The 26,168-nt window shown below is 38.9% G+C and overlaps 1 protein-coding gene across 1 annotated transcript in view; it reads right to left on the reverse strand.

Annotated features, from left to right (window-relative positions):
• Positions 1-2,335: 2,335 nt before the first annotated feature.
• Positions 2,336-26,168, reverse strand: part of gbe1b (glucan (1,4-alpha-), branching enzyme 1b) — a 75,112-nt gene continuing 51,279 nt past the window's right edge. Inside the window, exons 14-16 of the mRNA XM_070905848.1 lie at positions 22,164-22,294; positions 14,246-14,363; positions 2,336-2,698 (exon numbers count right to left, since the gene is read on the reverse strand). Coding sequence (XP_070761949.1) covers positions 2,636-2,698; positions 14,246-14,363; positions 22,164-22,294 — 312 coding nt within the window. The 3' untranslated portion in view covers positions 2,336-2,635. The remainder of the gene's footprint in view (positions 2,699-14,245; positions 14,364-22,163; positions 22,295-26,168) is intronic.

The following is a 26,168-nucleotide window of genomic DNA, read 5'->3' on the forward strand; positions in this document are numbered from 1 at the left end:
ACAAATTAAAAAGAATCCCATATGTCTACACCCTGATAAAGACTTTCGTCAAGAACAACTCTTACTTAACTTACATCTTATGTAACTCTCAAAAACTGACTCATTATCTGGAATGTTTGCAGACAAAACAAAAAGTCAAAAAATATTTTTAGGATCTGAAAAAATTTGATAATTATTCTTCATTTAGGATAATTAACCTTCTTTAATGGATTTTAATTGGTCAAACATAAACTCTGTAGCATCTCTCACGATAGTCACTTAGAAACTGGATGCACTTGAGGCTACGATGTAAATTTAATATTTAAAGGTAACTGAATCATCTCTTCTTGTTGGCTACCAGCCGCCTCATGCATATGTGGGAATTCAACTGCTGGACGAAAATGACGGACATGCAACAATTGAAAACGACATCCAAAATTAGAATGAACCCTCTGACTGTCAAGGCCAAGAGGAACAGTTTTTGTAACAAGTCCTTGGTGATCATCACAATGTACCCTGGAGCATGCTGAGGCCCCACCATTTCCATAAGTGTGTGATGGGACAGAATCAGTAGTCAGACTGCACATCCAGGTCATCCACATTTTACTTGTGGCTAGACAGGCACTGATTTATTACCATTAGTAATTATGAAAGAAATATGCTGCAATGGTTAGTGTGTTTCAGACATCACTTTTACTTTTGAGAACAAATGCAGACAATTCATTTTGGCAGTGGTGGGACGACAATGACATTGGGTCAGATGAGGGATGATTAAACACTTCACTTCAGTCTCACAACCTCATTGTTTAAAATGTATGAAGAGTGATCCTCTGTGCCTTTCAAGCAGTAGAGAAAGGCATTTTTTTAATGCTTTGGTGTTACACAGAAAGAAATGACATGTTCATGATACTTTTGGCTAAACACAGGAGGATCGTCCTGAATATAACTGTATTTTCTTCAGCTACAGGGGAAGCAGATCAAAACCTGCCATATGCTACAATACACCGCTTAAATGGCTGAGAATCTGTCCTAATGCAGTAGGTGTGGATCACAGAATTACAGTATCAATGGCAGTAAATCAAGGCATTAGCTTTTATCTGGAATGCCCAAAATCAGCTCTTATAACAGTACTGCTTTGATAAAACGTGCAAAGAATACTGAGAATTGTCCAAAAGCCATCCATTCATATGGCAACGAGGGACTTTTAGAGCGAGGATGGAACATAAAGGCTGGAAACAGATCAATTATCACAGTCATTTGCAAAACATAACCTCAAAAGATGAAACCTCTTGTATGAAAGACCATTTTAATGACATGCTGCCTGCGTGAGTGAGTTCAGGAGTCACAAAAACAGTCATCTATCATCAGTGATGTTCCTCGGTTCGTACACATTTTAGTTAATCAATAACCTTCTCACATAACAGCTATGGGGAGGACAGGATGAGCATTGCAGCTGTTCTTTGAGATGTTCAATCATGAAGTGTGTTGAGACAAAAGTCACCAAAGTCAGAGCTAATTGGAGGAGACACACATCCTTCTCTGTGTGAATTTAGGTGAAGTTTTGTGGTTAGGTTTTTCCACTGTTTTTCTGGAATAATCCCAGGGGAATGCTAGAGTACGTAATGAACATGGTGCACATAAATCACAGTATCTTGAAGTAGTAAGGTGTGTGAGTCATACTGCACTCATAAAGTTGTCTTCTCCCACATAAAGTTTAGTGAAATTCACAACATAAACTACTTTAATGTGATTTACTGTATGAGAAAACTATGCATTACTTTTTGCAAAGTGGAAAAAACTGTGTAATGCAGCTAAAAATGTTACTTGTGCATTATGCAACACTCTGTGAACAACCCAAATTAGGTGATTTTATCACTTTGCTTTAGCTGCAAATTACTGGCTTAATAACAGGGCCATAAATAACCACATAAATGCTCCCAGTAGCTGCATAAATTCAAACACAACTGTTTTAGATACCCATTAAAAGTATCATAATTTAAAGCAGCTTATTACTTTGTGCAAATTACAATATTTTTATACGTACAATGTCCCACAATGCAAATTAACAAAGATGGATCACCAGTGATTAAATACCTGGACGTTTTGATTTTGAAGTGCTGGTGACACTGTAAATGCCTTTGTGTCTTTTACACCATAACATTATTTGCATTTAAATACAAAATAATTAAACCAAGTAAAATATATTTCAACATATAACATTCCAAAATATTCTTATTTTCTCTGAGTTTTTATCATGTTTGAATGCTTGCTCTATTGCCTCCCTCTGTCACAGTCGCCAGTCATGTGTTTCAGATGACACGCCAAATTCAACAGAGCCTATAAATGGCTGCTGGCTAGTGGTGGATGGACTCGGCAGGGTTTTAAGTTTTAGCATCTAGCTGCTGGTTAGGTTGGACGCTTCCCAAATGGAGCAATCTGTAGTAAATGGGGTTACACAGCATCTAAGGTTGCAGATGGTGTTTGAAAGCACACAAGCTCAAAATGCTTTTTTTTCCCATTTAGAAAAAGACTCGAACACAAAAAGTGGGTTTGGGTGGTGTGCAAGGTTGACACTTTAAGATGAAGGTGATTGTTAACACTCAGTTTGAGGCTGGAATCCATTCTCGATCCTGGTCTCTGTAGAGACAATCATCCTCTAATAACAGTAATCTATCTCCTCGTTGGCCAGGACAATAGCTGTTCTGCAGGGGATGTAGACCTGAGAAAGAAAGAGAAAGAGAGACAAAGGGAGGAAAGACAGTGGGGAGAAAAGTGAGATGACAATTGAAGATTAATGATGGTAACGAGATCACTGATTTTGGAGATTACTGAATCTTCAGCTTCATCCTTGTTTAGAAGTCAGACATGGAGGCACTTGGTGGTGCCTTGACGATCAGGTGTGATCACTTATCACAATCAAGGTTGACTTGTCGGCTAAATGCGGAGGAGGAGAAGGAGGAAAAAGTGAAGAAGAGGATGGGGGGGGGGGTGTATTTAGAGGGGTATTCAGATCTGAGCAGAAAAATAACTCTTCAAAGGACACAGTACACAAACACCACAGACTTGATCGAAGGGGCCGTCAAGGTTAGAGAGGTATAATCAAAGTGTGACAGACAGAGCTGCAGCTCCATTAAGACCTCTGGGTGGCACTGGAGTCAGCAGATCTGCCTGCGGAGACAAGTCACAAGTGCTTAAAGTTGTGCCTGTGAACTGGTGCTGTGGCATTTCATCTTAAGCTTTGAGCTTTGGAGAATATGCATCCTGGCATAGATGGTGCTGCAAAGTTCTTGATCAGTGACTTAATCTGTCTCGAATTCACATCATTAACATCACATTGCATTCAAAGCTTGTGCATTCAAGTAAGCGATCCCCAAATGAGCATTCTTGCCTACAGTGGGGGCAAAAATACAAATAATTTTCCATTCTGAGCTCTCCAATCAACGCAATAACTGTGTGTTTCATCATCTTATACATTGGCTGTGCATCAACTGTAAATTTGGGGTTCTGTGAAGATACAATCTGCCAGTGGGCATAAGCTGAGCTAAAAGAATCTCTCGGGTTTTGGTGGACTGAAGAAAAAACATGTCAGCAAAAAATAAGCACACCATGGAAAAAAAAAAAGAAGGAATCGAGCCTGGAAATGTCAGATTCCTTATATATACAGTACAAACAAATCTTAGTGAGGGTGTTAGTTTGGAGTGTGTAGCTAATAAAGTCTTTGATCAATCCTTTTGATATTCACAGTGTCGTTTGGAGGCAAGGAGCCACCGTGTACCATTAGTCATTTCAGATTTATGCCAAAGGAAAAGCCAAGCAGACATAAATGATGCTATATTTCCCAACAGAAAACTGAAAAAGAGAGCAGGGCTGTAAACAATTCAATCACCCCCTGAACTCTTCAAGCCGCCCCTCGGCATCAGTGGATCTGAGCTCGCTGTGGATGTGTTTCTTTGGCAACAGTTTGTCACCGAGGGAGCCGAGCAGCCCGGCGCTGAAACACTGACACAGACATTGGTGACTAATTAAACAGTCACAGTGGGAGAGCCTCCATGCAGAAGCACCGCAGAGAGAAGGGAAGGCAGAATGAATCATTGCACCTGTTCAGACAAAAGCTACCACTGTGCCTAACCTGGAATATGTCAACAGCTTTTATTTCCACCAAATAGATAGCAATAGTGACAAATTCTAAATCAATCTGTGAACAAAGAGCAGCAGATAGTCCCAAGTGTTGGCACAGCAATTAGTGGAAGACATTCTAATTAACATGCTACTCCTCACAACATGAAGGTGTAATAAATTAGATACATACATACTCTACATAATGTAAATTAACTGTTACAAAATAAAACTTATAATTCAGACTAAACACAATTAAAAAAGGGATCACACATTTCCCATTATGTCACATTTTAGTCAGAAACATTCTCCTCAAACACAGGACCAGAGGGTCATGTTACGTTGAGCCGAGCTAAAACAAGACGACCCGTGGGAATCGAGCCAAGGAGTGACACTGTTGTTCAGAGTATCTGATCACATAGATATAAGAGTTACTTTATATTACAGCTAGCTATTTTGCAAACTATTTTATAGTAATAGTAATAGTAATAATTTGAACATATTTTTCTCTCTATGAGTTCTACTTCGTTTGTAAGGTTGTTTTCAGACAGACCGTGAGGCCAGTTTCAGAGGAGGTACATTTACATACAAAGTCAGTGGAAAGGCACGATCAGAATTGTCCATGCAAGTTGAAAATGTTTCAACATAACAGTCCAAGATCAGATTTGTAAGTGCTACGGTTACATGGCCAACAAAGGCACCTTTGCATACACATCCGTTGCTAACTAGCTTACAGCTAACAGCTACAGTCTGCTGTTTGGGGCAAATAAACATGGATTGCACAAACAGTCCAGCTGTCAAATATGCACGAATAAAGTTAAAGAGCTAATGCTGCAGACACACTTATATGGTCCTTTAAGTAGAGACACAAAACAAGACTGTAAAAAGATGCAAAATGACAACAAAGAGATGCACAATGGTGATAAAACACCACAAAGTTTGGTGGCTTGCTCCTATGTAGTAGGGGTGGGGGACCTTTTACCAGTGTGACACTGGCCCATTGACACATAATTCATCCATGACGATAAGCTATTTGTAGTTACAAACAGCAGCTATTTATTGATATATTTTAGTTTAATATTAGAAACCCTCATTCAAAAGTTTTGTTGCTTTAATAATTTCAAATTCCTGGCTAACCTATGTTATGAGATCCTTTAGATCACACATCCAGTCACCCAATATTAACATAAATTTCTCAGGCATAATGTCTGACACAATGCTCATCAATGTAGCACAAATTCTGCTGCCAACGTATTGAGAAGGCAATGTGCAACAAGCAACACTGGGCTTCCAGCATCTGACTGGATTTGTCTAAATATGTCCATAATGCCTCTGCTGCTTTCTGGTGAGTCATTTGGAGTAGGTGTTTACCACTTCTCTCTCTCTCTCTCTCTCTCTCTCACATATACACACACACACACACACACACACACACACACACACACACACACACATACATACATACATAAGCCACATTTCAGATCTAAGCAACAGCAGTTACAACCAGCAGTCAGATCCAACAGCAGTTACTGAACAACAGAACCTTTGCAAATCTGACAATTTGTTCCAAGCGTTAATATCAGAGCTGCAAAACAAATTAAGATAAAGAGGAAGCAAAGCAGTAAGTTTTTCAAAGTACATGTACTGCAAATATGAAAGTTAGGCCTTTTTTTTTTTCAAACTTCTTTTGTCTTAAGGATGTTCTGATATCGCCTCATATCACAGTCTCATGTGAGAAGTGGGATTTTCTACTCACTTCGCGAGCAGAGTCCAGCCTTCGGGCTAATACTCAATCTGATCAATGTTCAAACACACTAATAAAGGATTCATGAGGTTCTTCACAGGAATATATCATCCACTAGGTTTGTGTCTCCTGACCCGGGTTGCTGGCAAGAGCACAGCCTGGCTATCTGTGCAGTTAAAGTCTCCAGACATGTCGCTGTTTGGCTCCATTACTCAATTAACAAGGATCAACTCCCTTTAAGCATTTCTGTACATGCAGGTTGTACTTTAGGCAGACCAAGGATCTGACCAGCTAACAACACAAACCTGACTTGGATGGTTAAGTCAAGACTCAATTAAAGAATCTGTTTCTGTTTACAACCTGGGTCTTATTTTTGTCATCACCACATTCACAGATCAGCACTTTTTATTGAATATTAACTGAGTATTAATAGGAATAATGACCACAATTACAACACCCAGGTTGTAAATTCCCTTCAAGTACTGTATTCAATTGTGATAAGCTTAATCACAGAGCTTACCTGACTAATAAAAACACTTGAACATTAAGCTCCTGTAAACAGAACGATACCGGATTATAACTTTTCTGAGCCAACAGTCTCTCAGTTTTCAGTTTGCAGGAAGATTTGCACTACAAACAATCTAAAAAGCGAACTTCAAAACTGTTTTGTTATTTTACACAAAATAGATTAAAAACAAAACAAAACATTAAAATGATTACACTTCACTGTGGTTGTACATTATATAATTACATGTGACAAATGATCTTGATTGATTGATCGATTGAGGAGTACTGTAAACTATGCTATAAATAATAAATATAATAATAAATATACTCAAATGTAAGTTCTCACCTGTGTACATGTGTACATGTTTCATACAGTATACACAGTATGTGTATGAGGATTTAGTAGTACTGTATATATGTAGTAGTGCTGTATTTAAAGTGTGAAGCAGGTCCTCAACGTGCCGTCACAGTTTTATTATGTTAGTTCACACTTCAACATCAGGCCTTAGATGTTTCTGACAGAAATGTACGTCTTTTGATCATTTGCCACAAGCCTGCTACGTTTCTCTCACTTTCTTTTTCTTCCTCACTTCAGTTTAATTTCTTTATGTGAAACTGTCAAAGGAGACAACCCCTTTGATGCATGCAAAGTTTATCAAACGGTTTTGAAGCGGCTAATTATTCCTCAGTATTTCTTAGCGTTATGTCTTTGACATTATAACACTCAAACAAAACTCTAAATGTGACAAATACCAGTAGAGGTTAACCTAAAATAACATTTCTCACTTGGGGAATTTTCGCCCCGGACTATTTAAGTTTTTGTCTTGCTAAATGAATAAATTGTTATCGTTCAATAGCAGTAGTCCTAGTTCTTGATGTGAGAGATTCTCGTGCAATGCTCTGCTGAGTATATCAAGCTGTCAGTTCACTCAGATGAAGGCTTTGCCGCAACATTTTGTATTTGCATAAAGAGAAGAGTGCATTTTTCATCTTTTTTATTCAGCTTCACGGCTTCATAGCTGTGAAACATTCACTCTCTTCATATTACCAGGGGTAAAATGAAATGAATGAATGGGAGCTGATTCTTTTGTTGTTACTAACAGACCCTACTTTCTTTAAAACAATGTGCTTACAATTATAAACCTGTTACATCAAACACCTAAAAACACTTTAAAAAGTAAGAAGTAGTTGCTCTTACAGCACTTTATTTTGTAAGAGCAACTACTTATTATTTTATTATGGCATCACGAGCCACACAACCCTCAATATAACATGTATATATTCACTGACGCTTACTGTTCCTTATCTTATTTTAGACATGATTATATTACATTATATCAATATTAAACCTGCAATAACTGATTTTTATGTTCACTTGGGGACAATGAAAACAAGTTCTGAACACAGCCATGTCATTTTTAACATGATATGCTGAACTTTCTTATTTACACATTCAGCAGTTACGGAGCAACATAAGCTTTCATTTGGAGTCATGTTTCTGGCCACCTTACAATTGTTGCCAAAGTATATCACTGTCATTTTCTATTCACAATAAAAAACCTCAAAGGTTCTAATGCATCTTTTTCCACTTATATGCTAGTAGACAACTTAGACTAAGGTTTTGATTTATAAAAAATAATTTCCAAGTGCTTCCTGTTACATAACATCACCTGCTTCCTGCTCCTTCCGGCTGAAGACATGGCGGATGCAAATCCTCCCGGAAAGAGGTAATTTTCATAAATTTCTTATGATTTTCCCCCCAAACATATTTATTATTATTTAATCATTGAAGTCTCTAGAGTAACCCTCCCCCAAAAAATTGTACCTGGGATAAATATTTTTTTGTTCATGGGCTTGTTTCTGTGAGTGGCAACAAAAGTTGCCAGTGGGCACATAGCTTGTCGCTAACTAAAGGAAAACACTGTCTGCAGGATTGCTCATAATTTACTTATTTCAAATTGTAGAATGATGTACAATGGCTCTTTTTAGTCCTCTTAGAATACTCTTCCTAGCTAAATAAATTCACAGGTATTCAAGGCCTGTGTCTATAGGATTTTGATTCCGTACCATACATCATTTTCTTGCTAGCTGCTAAGCGATCTTTCTTTGTTAGCTAACATTAGGTTGTGTTTCACTGAGGTAAAATTTTTTTTGATGTGCAGTTGGACACCTCTCACAAGTACACCTCTACACCCCCGCCACAAATCCCCCTTTTCCCTCTGGTATACTATGTATGTAAGCAATTTTCATAAAATAACATAGGTCAAAATAAAAATCAATCATGTATGTTGTCCTTTCCTTAGGTACAACATGGCAGAGGTCCTGGCCATGCTGCAGGACTCAAACTGTGGCGGACAGAAGTCCTGGCCCTGCAACACTGGCAGCAGGTACAAGCGATGCAAGCAATGTGACGGACGCACATCATTTGCATGTGAAAAGTGTAATGTGCCACTACATGTGGAGTGCTTCAAGAAGTACCACACTGTGTAGAACATGAATGAAAGGTAACGGAATGTATGGGAAGAAATACGTTTTTAGAGATTTTATTTCCACCAACTTGTTCCCACCCTTGTTTGGCAGTTTTTCGATTGGCAGTGTGAATTCAATGTTTCAAACCTTTTGTTGTTATGTTTTAACCTGTTGGACATTGTTTTTATATTATACAGACTTGGTCTGAGGTGTAAATCTGTTACAAAAGTTATTTATGAATAAAGAAACCAGTTCAAATTGTTTGATGTTTTGAATTTTATACAGGGGGAATCAAGGTTTGAACCATGATCATTAGCTACCTTCCTGGGATGATAATATCCATTGGTATCCATTTACAGTTTTACTACTTTTGTTTTACACCACCCACCCCCCCCCTCCACCTTTTTGTTATTATTTATTATTACAATATTATCAATTTGTTATTACTATATTATTATTATTTCTATATTATTATTAGGTGACATTTGACCTAGTGACAAGCTGTGTGACTACTGGCAACAATTGTTGCCGGTCATAAAAATGCAATTTTCTTCAAAACAAAGTACAAAATGGAAGAAATAAATACATAACATGATTCAGAGGGACTCAACTGATAAAATTATATGCCTTACAACTCCGAAAAAAATTTGGGCACAAATGGGTTAATATTAAAATTACCTTAAATGAAATCAATTAACATGATTAACATGTACAACGACAAACAACCAGTCCTGTCAGACTGTGTTGAGGGCTGAGATGTATCAGCATTTCTTTGCGCTATGTTTACCGTGTCAAGCTTTTCCATCGTTTGCTCTGACCGACACTATTTTTCTGACTGCTGATGAAACTCCAGAGCCAGAAAATGTGTTGTGTTACTATGACAACCAGCTACCGCTGTCACATCATTAGCTGTGGCATAACTGCATAATAAACAGTGTTTCTAACACAGTGATTTTGATATTTATTGCTTTTTTCTGTTTTGATTTGTTTGTTTGAATATGCACAATAAATTAACAAAGTTATGATAAATCTTTCTGCTCCCTTGACACGGCACCCACTTTGGGCACTGCGGATCTATTTAATATTAAAAACAACCATCTTGCCACGGGATCACACCAGCTGCAACGCCAGTCAGCATGTTGACGTTGGCCACACTCACATACCAACATAGTGATACAGTGATCAGCAACTTAAAACAAATGTGGAACAGGGGCATGAAGTGGGGGCCCCAATGGCCCCTTGCCTACTTCTGGCGCCCTTGCTGGGACCTCACCCATCTTGGAACTCGGCCTTCATTTTGATCTCAACTACACACCTGAAGTTTCGGGACTGCATCTTGCACGGTTGTGATGCTATCGCATTGACAAAATCTGTCCACAGACGGACATATAAACTCCACACACAGACTCACAAGGTGAAAACAATACCAGCCACACACAGTCATGGTGTCATGCTTCGTCACAACCCAAAACTGATATTAGCATTTTAATTAAACCTAGTCAGTGACATGGATCTTATCAATTAGTAAGAAATTAAAGAAAATAAATTCAGAATGTTTTATTTTAGGCATAGATGGTACTACTACTCACTTACTTACTAATTAATGAAATTATAAAACAACAGCAAAAAGTATTTTTCACAACCTAGCAACCCAAAAGTTGTTCTTATTAACAGCTTGTTACTGATCTATACATTTCTGTTTCATTAACCCTTGATAAAGCCATTAGTTACAACTTGTACACTCTTTTTAAAGGGAAATTCTAACTGGGAAATCAAAATATTCTCAAAAACACAGAGATAGTTTTAGCAAGACATGTGTAAAAGGTTCAGCATACACTGTAATATTAAAGTTTAATCTGATAAATAGATAATAGTTTTTTTTCAAGTGAAATACTATTTCTGACCCCAACACAGCCTACCAACGCCTATCACAATATGCAGCATTCCTCTGAATACACTGTAGAACTTATTTACCATATGTGTCACGTCCAACAGGTTCTACTTTGTTCTTGTTTTTTGTTGTTTGTTTTGAGAAGGCATTTTCTCTTTATTGATTTTTTTGATAATGGAGAAAAAGAGATGTCACATGGCAACCGTCCAGGGCAACATTTGTAAACACGGGCGTTACAGTTACATGATGCTCGCCACAGCCTACCAAGCAGACTGGGATGCTCTCGACTCTGCTGGCTTCATCCACTTTCATCCAAGCATTCTTGGTCTGAGGAGTGATGCCTTCTTGGAGAATATGAGAGTTTATTATCACTCAGTAACGAGGAAGCTGGAGAACTGACGGCCCCATTAAAAAGACAGGAGAGCACAAGTTTGCGCAGACTTTGAAAGCAACAGTTGTTAAATAAAACATGGATGGTGTGGGCACCTTTGCAGCCCCTGCAGAGGCTCTTGTCTGATTATTCTTGTCGTAACCAGGTAGGTGTGAGGAGGAGGAGGAGAAGCAGCATCTTTATGCAAGACTACAGTCTCACTGTGCAATCTCTATGAGAAAGCCTATAAAGGAGATACAGTATGTGCAGAAGGGTCCACACCCTGCCTCCTCCCTCCCTCCCTGTCAGCCCCATTCCTCTCACTTCCTTTCATTCCCCATTAATCCATGATGGTGCCAACATTAGCAGATGACTTGTTAACTAAACTTCACATTTTGGCCAAGAGGGACGTGGGTGAAGCAGTGGTGTTTGAATTAATAAGAGTTAGAAAAGATTTAAGAGAATGTGGAATTTGAGTCCTTAACTGATGAAACCTAAGCTAATACGATGGAGGATCACTGTCTGCGTGAAAGAGGAAGAGGCTTTTTAACTGGCCTTAAATAATACTGAATTGATGCTCTAAATAGCAGCGTGAGCCAAACACATTTTTGATGCATCTAAGTGCTCCGTTCAACTCTTAATATAGAGTAATATCCTCAATCCATTAACTGCAACACTTTCAGTATTGATCTGAGAAGGTTCAGGTTGAGCTCAGAAAAACAAACACCTCATCAGGTGTTATGTCAACTCTGGTACTAACTGAAACAGCCTGAGTGTACTGCCTTGAGATATTTAATATTACACTAAACAAACTGAAAAACTATAGAAGGAGATGAAGGATGACAGACCACTTCACAGACATCACTGTCCTCACGCATTAATTGGATTCATTACCATAAGATCTAACACAAGCAATCAGCCGAGTTATAGTTGGAGTGCTTGGGTATCGGTGCTGATCCTCACTAATTCATCCCTGACCTTATTCATAAACATCTTATTGCCTTTCAGCATTTTAATCAAGAAAAAATTACATCAGGAAAAAAAAGAGGCAAACATGAGGAAGATCCTGGAGCACTCTGCTTAAAATGCATATCAGTGTTTCTTTCTATATTTCAAGGACCGATCTAGTTCATATTATTAGCCTAAAGCAGTCTCCATGATGGAAGCCCGGTGGTTTCTCCTCCCAGTTATTTTTCTCCCCTCCGTGACGCTGCGCAAGCTTAAGAGGCGTACACATGAAAAGGTAAGTTCTAACGCCATGAATAATGCACATTGTTTGCTGAAGAATCTGAAGGAGCTGTAGATATCATATTCACATAACGCTCAATAACTCCAGGATAACTGCCAGCATGAGAAGGGTAAAATGCATAGAAGCCAAATACGAAATTCACAAACAAAGCCTAATGTTGTGGAGAAACCACAAACAATGGATCCCGTCTCCTGGTAGACAGATGTACAGTAGACATTTTTTTTTGTAATACAGCCATATTTGATCAGTTTCTGGATTCTGCATTAAAAGCTAACGATATTAATGAGGAAGATACTAAATTATAGAGCAGCAGTAAAGCTGAAAGGCCCAGACCAGAGAGATGGTGGCTTTTTGCCAGAACAGGCAGCCCTCATTCATGACAACACACTTAAACCTCATTAGAATGGCTCTAAAGGATCCTCTCACTACAAACTCCATTTCAGGCTAATTAAATTGATTTGTGAAATCAAAAACAAACATAAAAGGACAAAACATTAATACACTGACAGCTATTTCATCATATTTTGTAACTGCTACAAGCAGATTGTGTGTGCTCCTCTTTCCCTGTATAAAGGACAACACTTAACTACTGTAAAACCATCAATATCCACCTGATTAATGCATATAAACTGACAAGGAACATCACATGTTATAACAGTTGGCAGTGCTGCAAAGAAAGAATAGACCTCTCATAGTAGACATTCGGACATGTCATAGTGGGAAAAAACAGGTGTAACTGATACAGCATTAAAGCCGGTAATGTACTTGCTTTTAACATTGCCATGACTCATCATGGCTACCATACATATCCTGGGTTTCTACGGAGCGTTGTTCATGTGCGCCCTGCCTATGCGTCCGCAAGATACAATTAGCATGTGAATGGCGGGGGAAGTAGCCTATATCAGGAGTAAGGTCAGCATATAAGTGACGCCATGTTTGTGTAATGTTTACATTGTGGAAGTCCTAAAAGAAGATATTCTGGTGTCGACGAGGGATAAGTTTCCCGTCTGTTGACTAGTAGATATACGGATTAATCCTCCAGGTCCATGTATATTATGAGCCTTAGGTGTGCAAGTTTCAGGATCCAGGCACTCATTGGTGTGGTTTACTGGGACACTTTAATGGAATGGAAGTCATTGTTAATGTTATTGGTTACGCCATGTGCTTTCCCTGCAACGGCAAGTCCAAATATCTTCTGTCAGAAAGGTCTATCATGACACCAGCACACCCAAACAAAAGCATCAATCACTTTTCTTTTTTTTTACACCCGTGTAACTGACAAGTCAAAATGTCTGACGTGAAAAAGGTATGCAAGACCAAAGCTACACCCTAAAACTACACAATATCTACACAATACTCGCTGCCATACGTATTAAGGCAATTAGTATACATGAAATTAATGCCCCTTTGGTACATTAATTAATGAAGCTAGACATGTGATTTTGTAATGCTACAGGCAAAATAAATTTGGACACAACAAAGAGAAAGAAAGATGTTTGTCCAAAGTTTTAATCCTGCATTTTTTATTTTACGAGATATTTCTGGAGCTGTCTCATCACCACCCACCAGCTGCCTTTGATGTTTTTCAGCTGTGAGCAGCTCCTCCATTACATATGTGCACTGCATTGTGGGACAAGGGTGTCCATCAGTGACACACTCAAAAATCATTTAGTATGCATACTGACATTTTTGAGTACACTTAATTTAGTCACTTTGTCAGTGTGAATGTACAACATCCTCCAATCATGTTAGCATTAGTATGCAGAGTGGGATGGTGATACGGCATAGGTTATTAGAAAAGTGGTCTAGAGACTGGACTCGAATACAATAGCCCTGGACTTATAACTGGAGTACACTCCATAGTTAGGACTCGATGACGTTCAACAAAAGATGACCTTTGATGAGTCAAAAAATATTTACCTGCATTGAGTTGGTGCGACCATTGAAGGGCTGCTCCTCTGTGTAGAACTCCGTGTTGTGGTCCAGCCGTCCGTGACCTCCATACTGAACCTGATCTGAATCCAGCTTGATTTTGTATCTGACAAAGATTGAGGTTAAGTCGCAATAGCAGTGGGAAACTAGATTATAAGATCTAAGACATAAAAAGCACAAGAGAAGGTTTTATCACCAGTGCTTTTGGTGTGCAGACTTGGTTTAGCAGTGCTCAGCTGGTTTATATTCATTGAAATCCTCACATCCATCAGCATTCATCTCCCCTTCCCAGCACTACAAAGTGACAGTGCGGAGCCCTAACAGACAAAGAGAACGCTGCCTGAAATTAACATAAATACAAAAGTGATTCAGCCACGGCTCAACCATCCAGCCTGCCTGTCTAATTTATCTAATTCACTGCATAAATAATGAATTCAATCAAAAAAAAGGATCCAAATGAGTGACACCAAATACGCAAAAATGCAGTCTACGAAACATATCCACTCTAGAACTTTTTTTCATGTTTTGTTGATTTACAACTTTGAATAATTAAGCTTTTTGACACAGATCACGAAACAGAACTCATTAATGTCAAAGTGAGAGCAAATCACTACAAATAGACCTGAATTAAAAACAAAATAACACATAAATGACTGCCAAGGCATTCATCCCTCTCAGGTCAGAGGCCCCAGAGGGTGTCTCTGCATTTAGGTCTGACACTGACCTAACAGACACTGTATCAGCTTTGCACATCTGGACGCTGCAATCTGTCCTATTTTCCTACACAAATACAGCATACTTTATGTGGAATATTCTGTATATTGCTCATGCACATGCTTGGTGTTTACAATTTATTTATCAGCTGCTCATTGTCATAAAAGCTTGATGAATCTGAAGTTGTATCAATATTATGTGTCAGGGAGGGGGTGGTGGTGATTTTTCGCTGCACTGAGTGGTAAAAATTAGTTAATAGTAAAAAAAAAAACTGTGACTGCCTTTGATCATGTATGGTAAAGGTGTCGTATGAGTGTGTGGGGGAGGGAGGGGTGAGTGAAGGCCCCTTTTCTTCATTCTTTTTGCATCTCTCTGCTGCACTTCTGAACAAGGATACTCAGACACTGAAGAGCTGAGTGATGGCAGCTTCCATAATAAGGTTACCACTGTTGCCATACATGACATACATGTGTGTTCTTGAAGAGGAACCAAGATGGAAAGTCATTGCATAAAATATAATATGTAAATCATGCCATATGCTCCAGTGAGGGCTATATTCCCCTTTTTCACAAAAGTGCAAGATCAAATCCATTACATGATGAATTATGTCCTTCAGCAGGGGTAAATGGAGAATACTGACTAATGTGGTATCTAAATTCTTAGCAAAGAGCTCCCAAAGTCTGTCTGGAGAAACAATTTTCCGGGGAGACATTTAAAAAACCCTCCTCCCTTTCTTCAGCTGCTTGACATTAGCACGGCCCCCATCTTGTTGCTTGACAAAAAACAAAAAGGATGGATGTCGGAATCGGTTACAAGGCCGTTATTAATGTCACACGAAATAAGACATTTTAAAAGCCGGATTTAAAATGCAACAAAGTGCACTCTGACAAGTGTGTACATAAATATATATTTTTATCTGAAAACTTCTCTCCAGGCAAAGTTTAGCCTTGCTCGTGCCAGTCAGAAATGCTTAGTAGCCTACATGTGTGCCCTGATGTCCATGTATAATGTAAATACCCATAAATACTCCCACATCTGTGCAGTACATTATTTACTCCTGTCTCTTAGGGATAGAAGCTGTACTATAGTGCTACTATAACAAACACCAGGAGTGAGGAGCAGACATGCAAACAGCCCCCTAATTGGCTGGATGAATAATCACCTTCTCCCCATAGGCGATATTCTGGAGTTTGAGTGTGATCCTCAAACACTGCCTCATTCTGCCCCAGAGCTGGGAAAATTCCGCTTTTGCTGCTTGCTTGTCTGCTTTGATAGTGATGATTAAAAAGAAGTGCTGCTCCGTGCATTGTTTCTGCTGGGGAGGAAGATCCCTTCCTCCACACCTCCTGTGCTCTACTCGCTGCCATGGTGTATTATTGACACTCATTTTGATGAAGGTTTTACAATAACTATCAGAGGAATATGGAAATATTCTCTCAGTGATTATAATGCTTCTGGTAAACTGAGGATATATGTGATTTCAAAGGTTAATCATCCAAATACAAACAATAAAAACCTTAACTAGTTCTAACAGTGAACGGAATACGTTTGTGAACTGTAAATATTGGATTTGGAGTGCTAGTAACACTGCAGTGCTCCTTCACAGTCCACAGTCTTGTGACTTGCATGTGTACAGTATGTGTGCATGTCTGTGGCACACAGTGTGCTGGAAATGAAGCATAGTTAAGTAATTCAGAGTTCCCCGGCAAACCTCTCGGCATGGAAGCGAGAACCAGCACAAATTGGTAGTTGGAAGCTTTGAGCGATTGCGTCTTTGTTAGCGGCTACAGATGGCCGCAACAACTTGCAGTTCAGCTGGAAAGTATTGTAATCAATACAGCCTTTGTGAAAAAAGGGGAAGATTTAAGAACACAATCAATTTTGCCCAATGAGCAGAAAGGAAAGAAGGCAGCCTGAAGCTTGATGATTAGAGCCATTGATGACCTGAAAACAATCTGGCCATGACCATGATTGCATGACCAAGCCACCACTTTCCCCATCAGCTTGTCATTTTTTTTTCTTGCTTTATGAAAGTAATAGCACCCTGGCGTGGGTGAACAAGATGTGTGTGCACATCTGAAGAATGTGGCATGGCCTCGTAAGCATTCTAAATGCCGTATCTTGGCTTTTCAGAGTTGACTTTTCCCTGCTTTCTGCTAAGCCGGTGCAAGTTACATCAGAGTGGAAGAAATGGTAGAAAGAGTTTCTGTCACAGAGGAATAAGAGACTGGTCTAACCAGCAGCTGAAAATGAGATAAACTGAAGTAAAGTGAGACCCTAGTGAGGCTATTCATTTCAAAATAAAGGGATGTCCATCACTTTGTATAAAGAGCATGACACCTAAAAGTATTGTTCAACAGCCTTCAGCGTAACTTTGTTTTGCACTCTGTTGTGATGTTTCCATGTTTCAAGTTTGAGGAAATTTACACGTATGACGTTCGTCGTCGTACTTTTTATAAAAAGTGATGAGCATCCTTTTATTTTAAAATTATTACTACATATGAAACAAAACTCCACAGCTATACATTTGTGCAGAAGAAATATTACATATATACAGAGGGCTCAACTGCTTGTTGAACCCTGACAAGCATGAAAAGCTTGTTTACAACATGTTTGATCATCTGACTGCTGGTGTCTTTTTGCTCCATCTAAATTGATCACTATGTTCCCAGATTAAGGAATTACTTTGTTGAGTACAACGGTATCATATAAAATAAATGATGGCCAAAACTACAAAAATATGACCCAAGTTCTAATAAACTGGAATTTTCCTTTAATGCTTGAAATAAAAGCAGCTCCTCTACTTGTCAACAGCATTTGACAAAATTTAGAACCACAGATTAAGCCTCTGGATTGATGAGGATGTTTGTGGATGATATCTGGTAGAGTTACAACCTGCACAGAAATGTAATGCAACTTTGTTTATGCAATCCATCTTGATGTGTCTTATAGCACGCTGTGGTAAGAAAAATTTAGATACATATTTTCCTTTTTCAGAAACCTTATGCGGTACATTCTAGATAATATCAGAGTAAATTATTGCCACCTATGCGTGACTGTGTGTATTTTATTCTAAATTCTAGTTAGTTAGTGTCACTGCACCTGTAGTTGAATTATTCCAAACGGCATTCAAGGAATGGCTCAGACAGAAAAGGAGAATGATGACCTGACACAATCTCAACTGCCTATTGGCACAGTGTAAATCAAAGACCAATCTGCCCTGACAGGTACAGCTTTCATGACAGGATCCAACTGGGATTTCAAATACTCTAACCAGCCAGATAAAGCCCAGTGTCTGAAGAATGTGTCCACCACGAGTCATCGAGAAAATAATAAAAAACACTGATGGTTTGAGTGCCTGTCGAAAAGCTGACGTTGACTGCATTTTAATGGCCTATATTTTCGGGGTTTTGCTTTGCTGTCTCTCCTTTTCCTCGTGGAGTGAAAAAAAAAAAAAACACATTTAAAAGAGGACAATGAGAAGCAAAAGAAAAGCTTGTCGAAAAATATGAAGAGGTCAAACAGTCACTGTGCATCCAACTAAGGTCTGATACTGAGAGATGATGACTATATTGCAGTTGAGTTGTTATTTATTTATTCTAAAGTTAAGACAGCAGACTTTCAGTTTTAAATTATACCCCAGACACTAAAACAACACAGTTATTTCGCTGTAACACATCTGAACATCATCAACTTTGGATTCTTTTCAGTGCTACATTGACATCTATTTTTTCTTAGAGTTTCTATGTATAATTACACTGACACTGTTACGCAGATCAGAATGCATTTTCAAACAGTGCTGCAACATTCTGCTTAATTTTTAGTTTAGTAGTAAAATAACTATAACAGTTTTATAACAACCAAACACACAAACCACCTGAAGATCCATCTAGACCAATATACAGTCATCTGGTGTGTGACCAAAGGCAAGTTAATGGTGTTTTTTGCTGGAGAGGGACACTCTGATATAAAACGGTACTTGCCATATTGCCAAACGAAATAACACCATAGATTGGATCCACTTTCAGCAGCGCACAGCATGGTCAGCTACATCCAGCTATTATTTCCAGATCCAGTAGTGGTGTGGGGCTCCACTGTGACATCCATGACCCTCACACAGGTAGAAGAAAGTTTAAGTATATGACAGCTGAGTGTAATGAAAAAGCACTTTTGGACTCTTTGAGCTTGTCTTGTTTACCTCCTCTGCCTCTGAGTGGCACTTTCATCTGTCTTCTCCCCTAATTGGATCCTCTGCACACATTCCCATCGGAGGATCTGCATCTCCTCATACACACGGCGCATTTACCTTCCTCACACACACAGCACATTTGCCTTTATGTGTTTACTGCTTCTCTGTATAATGACAGCCAAAGCTTTGCCCTCACATTTATTTGCATTTCCTCTCAACCCACCCAGTGTCTGAGGCCTCTCCTTAAACATCAAAAGAAGCACCAGGAGGAAAAGATGTGGTTCCATCTAAATGAAAATAAACCCTCAAAAACGGTGTTACAGACACTGCAGCAAGGCTATTAGTGGTGTGCCCGAGATTCACACCATCAAGGCAGAGCCGACAACACGAGGCAGAACGTAAAATTATTGCACATCAAACAAGCTTACAATTAATGCATGATATTAAGAGATTAGGGGATACTTCTGTTGTTTATTAATCATCAAATAAACTTGATTATTGTTTCTGTCTCACTATTCACATTTAATAACATGTTGTTGTTTTTTGTCTTTTTAAGATGTTGATTAACACTTGCAATAGAGATTAGAAATGTTCTGTTTGTACTGTTTTTTATCCACTGTATTAATCATGCTAAGCAGGCAGTCAGTAACATTATGACCTAAAAATCTTCATAACAATATATGATATAAAAATTGTCGGATAATGTAATGTGCAAAATGCAATGGGATTCCACTTGAAGTTGTTTGAGATGTAATAAAATATACTGCTTGTTAATATAAGGATATCACCAGGCTGATACTGCATTCAAAATGTTTTTCATTCAGGATATTTCATTACATATCGACAGAGTTTTATTATTTCATAATAATTAGCTAGAAACATAAACATCCATCTATATGAAACAACAAGTCTGATTTGATGTAGAAATCAAAAAGAACAACGGCTGTTTAACAGCCTCGTTGTCAGCCAATCGAATCACCATAATTTGAGACTGGATTGCTCATGTGTAGTGATTTGAACCGCTGGTGTCCAGAGTAAAACTAACAAACTCTGTCTGCGTTTCGACTCACCATCACGTTATTTAAGTCATAGTTGAACAAGCAACACAGCTTCGTATCCATCCAGGAAACTGTTGGCGTGAGCTCCAGTGGGCCTCAGAAGAGAATGATGTCCATTATAATAAATACAAATCTGTCAGCTTTCTGTCCCCCTTCACATCCCTGATCATTAAGCCTGCTGTAATCACAACTGTGGGACTCATTAAATTCCTCTGCGCTGCTTGCTGGAAAGACAGACAGCCAATGCCGCTAAAGAGAGCGCTTTCTGAATCACTGGGCTCTGCTATCATTTCTCTCTAATAGCATAACAACAGCACCGAACAACTGACTCATATTCCTCTCAACAGTGACTGCTAAATTTATATCACAAAAGTATTAGCCTCGTAGAAAACACTGACATTAAAATTGTGGGTCTTTACAAGTCACATTTACTTTAAACAAGTCTGACACAGTGTTTAGATCCCTGATCCACTTCTCAGCCCAGACGAATGCATCTTCTTAGATGGGATTTTTAGACGAATGTATTGGTAGATTAACTTTGAACCATGTCTAGCCTTCAAACTCATATCAGCAGTTATTAGTAAACATGACTGACATAAACCTACTTCACACATTGTATACAGAACCATGTGATTGATTAAGAAACTCATGGGCAGATTATGCTACTGAGAGTCTCAGTAGCTGATTGTCATGCATTGGAGATCAGCTACTTGCTCACCATCATGGTATACAAGTAAGATTATCTTTCAATAATTCATCTTACTCTAGCATACAAATACTATTACAAATTGGTGCTTTTCCAGAAAGCTGACGCACATCAACGCTGTGGCGTGGCAAACATGTGTTGCCCTCAAAGGTGATATTTTTTATTTTATATATTGTCTATAAATCCCTTGAAAAGACCAAAACCGACTATGAATTGATCCTACTAACAAGTTTTGTCTATGTAGTCAAAGCCTGATATATCCTATTCCTCTGTGACATAGAGCTCCATTGTTATCCAAAAACTATAAAAAAAAGACATGCCATGCCGTTGCACTGGCTGACATTACCCTTTATTAACATGAACAAGGGCATTGTAATTTATTATGAGTCAATCCCACATATACCATCCTGCTGGTGCTAATACTGGTGAGCACTCCAAATCCGCAGCAGAAAATAGTGACCGACAAATGCTTAACAATGTACTCCTGTTTGAGTAACATTTGCTAAAAACTACATTGCTCAGCTGTCTTTTAAAAAAAAATGAAACTATATATTGTATTGATTGTTTTTCAAGACTAACATCTTCAGTAGAAACAAATGGATGGGTCCCCAGGCTGGGGAAGTGGGAAAGTACTGAAAGACAGACTAATGCACTATTGGTTTTGGGTTAGGGTTTGCTTACAATAAGAAAAGCACAGAATATTGAAAGACTTATCCTTAAAAGGTCTTATAGCAACACTAGAGGCACCGTGATGTTAGCAAGGGCAGCCCATCTGATGGGAATGTGGTTATTCGTTTTAGAGAATCCTGTAGTGAAGGGTTTTGGACGAGTTAGTGGTGCCTGATGATAAACTACAGGATAACCAGAGTTAATTAGATATTTTCACTGGGAACCATTAATGTCTGTACCAAATAGTTGTTGACCTACTTTATCTCACTCTGGCCCGAAGTATTTCACAGACTGACACTGTCCCAGAAAAGTTCTAATACTTTCTGTGAGTTTTTTATAGTGATAATGTGCACATGGGTCATGTAATTCCCATCTTTCCATTCTTATATAATATCTCCAGTTAGTGATTTTGTCAAGCTCAAAAATATTTGTCATGTTATTGTATAAAAGAAGTAACTAACACAGACATCATTACTCTGAGATGCACTGTGGCGTGACAGAGGAAAGCCAACGTCTGAAGATTTAAAAGGACGTGAGCAGTGACATGGCAGATGAGAGCTAAAAGGATACTTTCCTGGAACTTCTACAGCCACCCTGTAGTCCTGGAAGCTCTTACTGGGGTGGAAGTTGAAGATAAAGAGCACATTTGCCCTGTCAAACACAATGACCTTGTCCTCTTCATGCATGGCACTGACAAAGGCCTGGAGGGGGAGAAGGGAGAGAAAAAAAAGCTAATAAAATATTTCTTCATGAATAGTCATTACCTTTCTCATCTTGGATTTAGAGACTTATAATGGGGCACATTATATCAGTGGACTACACATTTCCAAATAGGCTGAGCAACATTCCCACATCAAATTACAGGTGGCACTCATCAGCAAAAAGCAGAAGCCCAGGGTAGTGCAAGGCACACACTGTCAGCTTTAGACAGCTGCACATGATAAAGCCGCCACTCTCCTGTGGAGCAAGCTACTGTTAACGTGTCATTAGCAGAGATTATCAATGTCACCCAACCCCCTATTTTTAGTGCCTTGTTCCCCAAGCCAATTTCAGGGCAGAATATTCACGGCTGAACGAAAAGATAAGCACCCCTGCAACTGGACCGGCAGAGAGGATGGAGGTTAAGGAATGAGCTGACAGTCTGGAGTCTTTTAACAAGTCCATTTCTACATGAGAAGTCCACAAATCTGGAGTAATGCCAAGCTCCTCTGGCTGGCTGTAACTGCTTTAGCATTGGAAAGCAAATATAACCTGCATCCATCAAGTTGTGACCTGATGAGCATATACAGTAAATGGGCACTCTTACTTATAAATAAATAACTGTTATAACAGGCTGAGAAAACTCCAAATTATTATCCAACTAATAATTTTCAAGTGTGCACCAAGAAAAATATCTCCCTAAGCAAACATATGGTCACCTGATATGAAAGCCACGTCTTCCAGTTTGACAATAGGTCTAAGAGTCTCTTAAGTTTTTGTTTCTGTCACTGCCTGCAGCATCATTCTGACCTGAAACAACACTTTTGGGTGAAACTTAGGGAGAAAGCGCTGTTAAAATCCAATATTTCCACAAACTGAAGCCCTCCTCTCTCCTCTCTCCTTTTCTTCACTGGAATGTAAGTTAAGTCACCGGCACAGTTTGCGGAAAAATTTGATTTAAACGTTGGTTTCGCCCCTGGGCATTTTATGTTTCCGGGGAGACAGAAGACATTGAAAATGCATTTGAAGATGAACTCGCTGCTGGATAAGAGGTCAGAAATAATGTTTTGACTTTCCCCCTGAGGTTTGCTTCAGGAATGTTGAATCATAGAGGAACATCCAATGACTTCAATATTAGAAAATAAGAAGTTTAGTTTTCTAATGTGAACAAAACTAAGATGGTGGGATTCACAAACAGCTTTTACTATTACAAATAAAGATAGATTACCAAGTTATATCACCAGTAAATTCAAGTATCTTATGGGTAACAGTAATGGTTTGCATCCCAGTTAAGTAATGCTGGTATAAGTAGAACATAGACTTCTCTGGATGCTATAGTCTGCTTGCTAGTGTGTACTGGATTATTTACATTTCATCACAGTGGGACCTCAAGTAATATTATCTCTGCACTAACAGGAGCTTCAGTGCATGTCCAGAGTTCGGCCTTTTGAAGCTCACAGCTGCACATCCTCAAAAAGGCGAGCACATATCACACTTTTAAGAAAAGTCCCTGCATGTTTCCGTTTCCGCTTAGTTCACTTACACCTGGGACAACAGGGAGAGCTGCCCACAGATCCTCTCATGCTTCTCATTTCAACTACAAAACGCCCTTGGATCCTCCCATCACAGTAAAATATTGAACCAAGCTATAGAATATTCCCACTAAGCACGATTACCTTGGCAATGTCATTGATAAGCTGTCCAGAGGATTCAGACTCATCTGGTTATTACAGCAGAAACTCTGAGCAGTTATTGGCATTATCTGTGAGTGATGTTCTACAAAGTCTTTTTATGATATTGTATCAATCCCTGAAGGAGACATTTTTGTCTCAGCTGCTTCCGAGCGCTGTCTGAGAGCGGAGCGCAGGGTCAGCTACAGAAACCCTTGGACCTGATTTATTATCGTTGGCTTCAGTGTGGTCTTCAGATCACTTACCTAATATCTTAGGTTGAGTTTTACAGAATGGCTGTTTTGATTCATGTGTCTACTTTGACTCCACCTCTTCCCTCTTGTCACTTCTGATGTAAGAATTTCAAAAAATATTATGTTACCAGTGGCACAAACAACTGAAGAGATCACGTCTGTGTGTAGTATGTTGTCTGGTGCGTTGACTGATTAAAATCCTATGTATTATGTATACATGACATGTTCTAAAATAGTATTGGAGTAGGCCTTAATTTGCCTTGATTTCGACTTGACCCCATTAAGACCTGGTCTTGGACTAAAGGCCCACTGTCTGATGACAGCAATCTTATGTCACACTGTGCCAGATGGATCTGTATGATGAATTGCAATCTGTGTTGAACTGTACAATATCAGTTTTGAGGCATGTCAGATTGTGCGATGAATGCCTAAGGTAGCGCTACAATGAACAGAAAAAACAAATTAACATGAGCAGAAAAATGTCATCAACTCATATCATCCGTCTGTGCCACTCATGTTTAGAAAATGCAGTAAACAACAAGCTTTGGCTGGCTCATTAAAGAATGGCGCCCACAATAGATTCAGTAGCAGCCATCTAAAATTGCCAGCTGGGCTGTGACAGGGCCCAGGCTGATCCATGGCTGATCCCTGCTGGCTCCCTACTCTGCACTTGGTTGGTATGTGATCCCCCTTTGATGACGTAGTGAATGCAGCGCCGCCTCGTAGCGCCCCTAAGCACCATGAGAGGAAACCAGTTGCAATGCTTTATCTATAGTAGTGTAGTTTTGTGAATATCTACAATAATGTGGCATTTATGTGTATGTGTCTATAGACACTAACAATGTCACCAGAATATTCTGTGTCATCTCATGTCATATTCTATACACATACATTATAGCAGCAGTTACATTGTGAGAATTTGGTCCAAAATTTCTGAAACTGTCAAAATTTTGACACAGACTGTCTTTGGACATCAATTATGTAACTCTGCCGTCAGTGGATGTGTCACCACGTTTCTTTATTCATGACCAAATAACTTTTTTATAGAGTAGAATAGCCAAAACTGCACAGCATTCAGGGGCCTTCAGGTGGTCTTTATGGACGCCCAGAGAGTACAGGGCTTGATAAGACATTTCAATTTTTGTTTTCTTGTGATAATAAAGTTATTTTATTTCAAGGCAACAACCTTGTTGTATTGAGACAGTGACAATTATTTCAAGATCATTTAAAAGCAATTTGTCTTATCATTGGGTTATCTTGACATAAATATGTTTTTTTTTTAAATCTGACAACAATCTGTCAAAACCTTTCTGATGATCACAGAATAATTATTCTGCAGTTTCATATTACAACAGAAGTTGTTCTCATGTGTGATCCAAAACAAAAACTGCTATGTCATGATCATAGCTAAAGAAAACATGACAACTAATTCTATGCACATCCTCGCTGGCCTTCCAGAAGATGTAACTACTGCCTGAATTTGGTGTTATGATCAAAAACTCCTTAACAGAATAAACTCTTGCTATCGGAGGTACTCGTAATAAGGCCCGATATTCAGAAATTATCCTTATGATGGATGGTCTTCCTGCTCCCTAAACATCCCAGCTTCCCAGGGCTTTACACATAATGTAATGTAGCAGAAATGACAACCCTCAGACTGCTATTAAATAATCTAACAGAATCATCTTACGCATGATTTGAGAATAAGTCAATGAAAGAACACAAATAGATGATGTCTTAAGTATACATTGTAGAGCTGTCATCTACTATATGGTTTCACATATTAAAGACGTTGAAGCAGCAAGGAAAAACAGCACCCAGTGTGTAGCAGGTCGGCACTGGTGCCAAATGTATGTGTCTTCCCAGCCAGTAGAATCCTTTGGGATCAGCACTCCCTCCCATTCCCCCCAAAGGGAGCTCAGAAATCAGCCAGGCTCTGCTTTTCATTTGCC

The sequence above is a fragment of the Enoplosus armatus genome, chromosome 5, assembly GCF_043641665.1.
Source record: "Enoplosus armatus isolate fEnoArm2 chromosome 5, fEnoArm2.hap1, whole genome shotgun sequence".
Lineage (NCBI taxonomy): Eukaryota > Metazoa > Chordata > Actinopteri > Centrarchiformes > Enoplosidae > Enoplosus > Enoplosus armatus.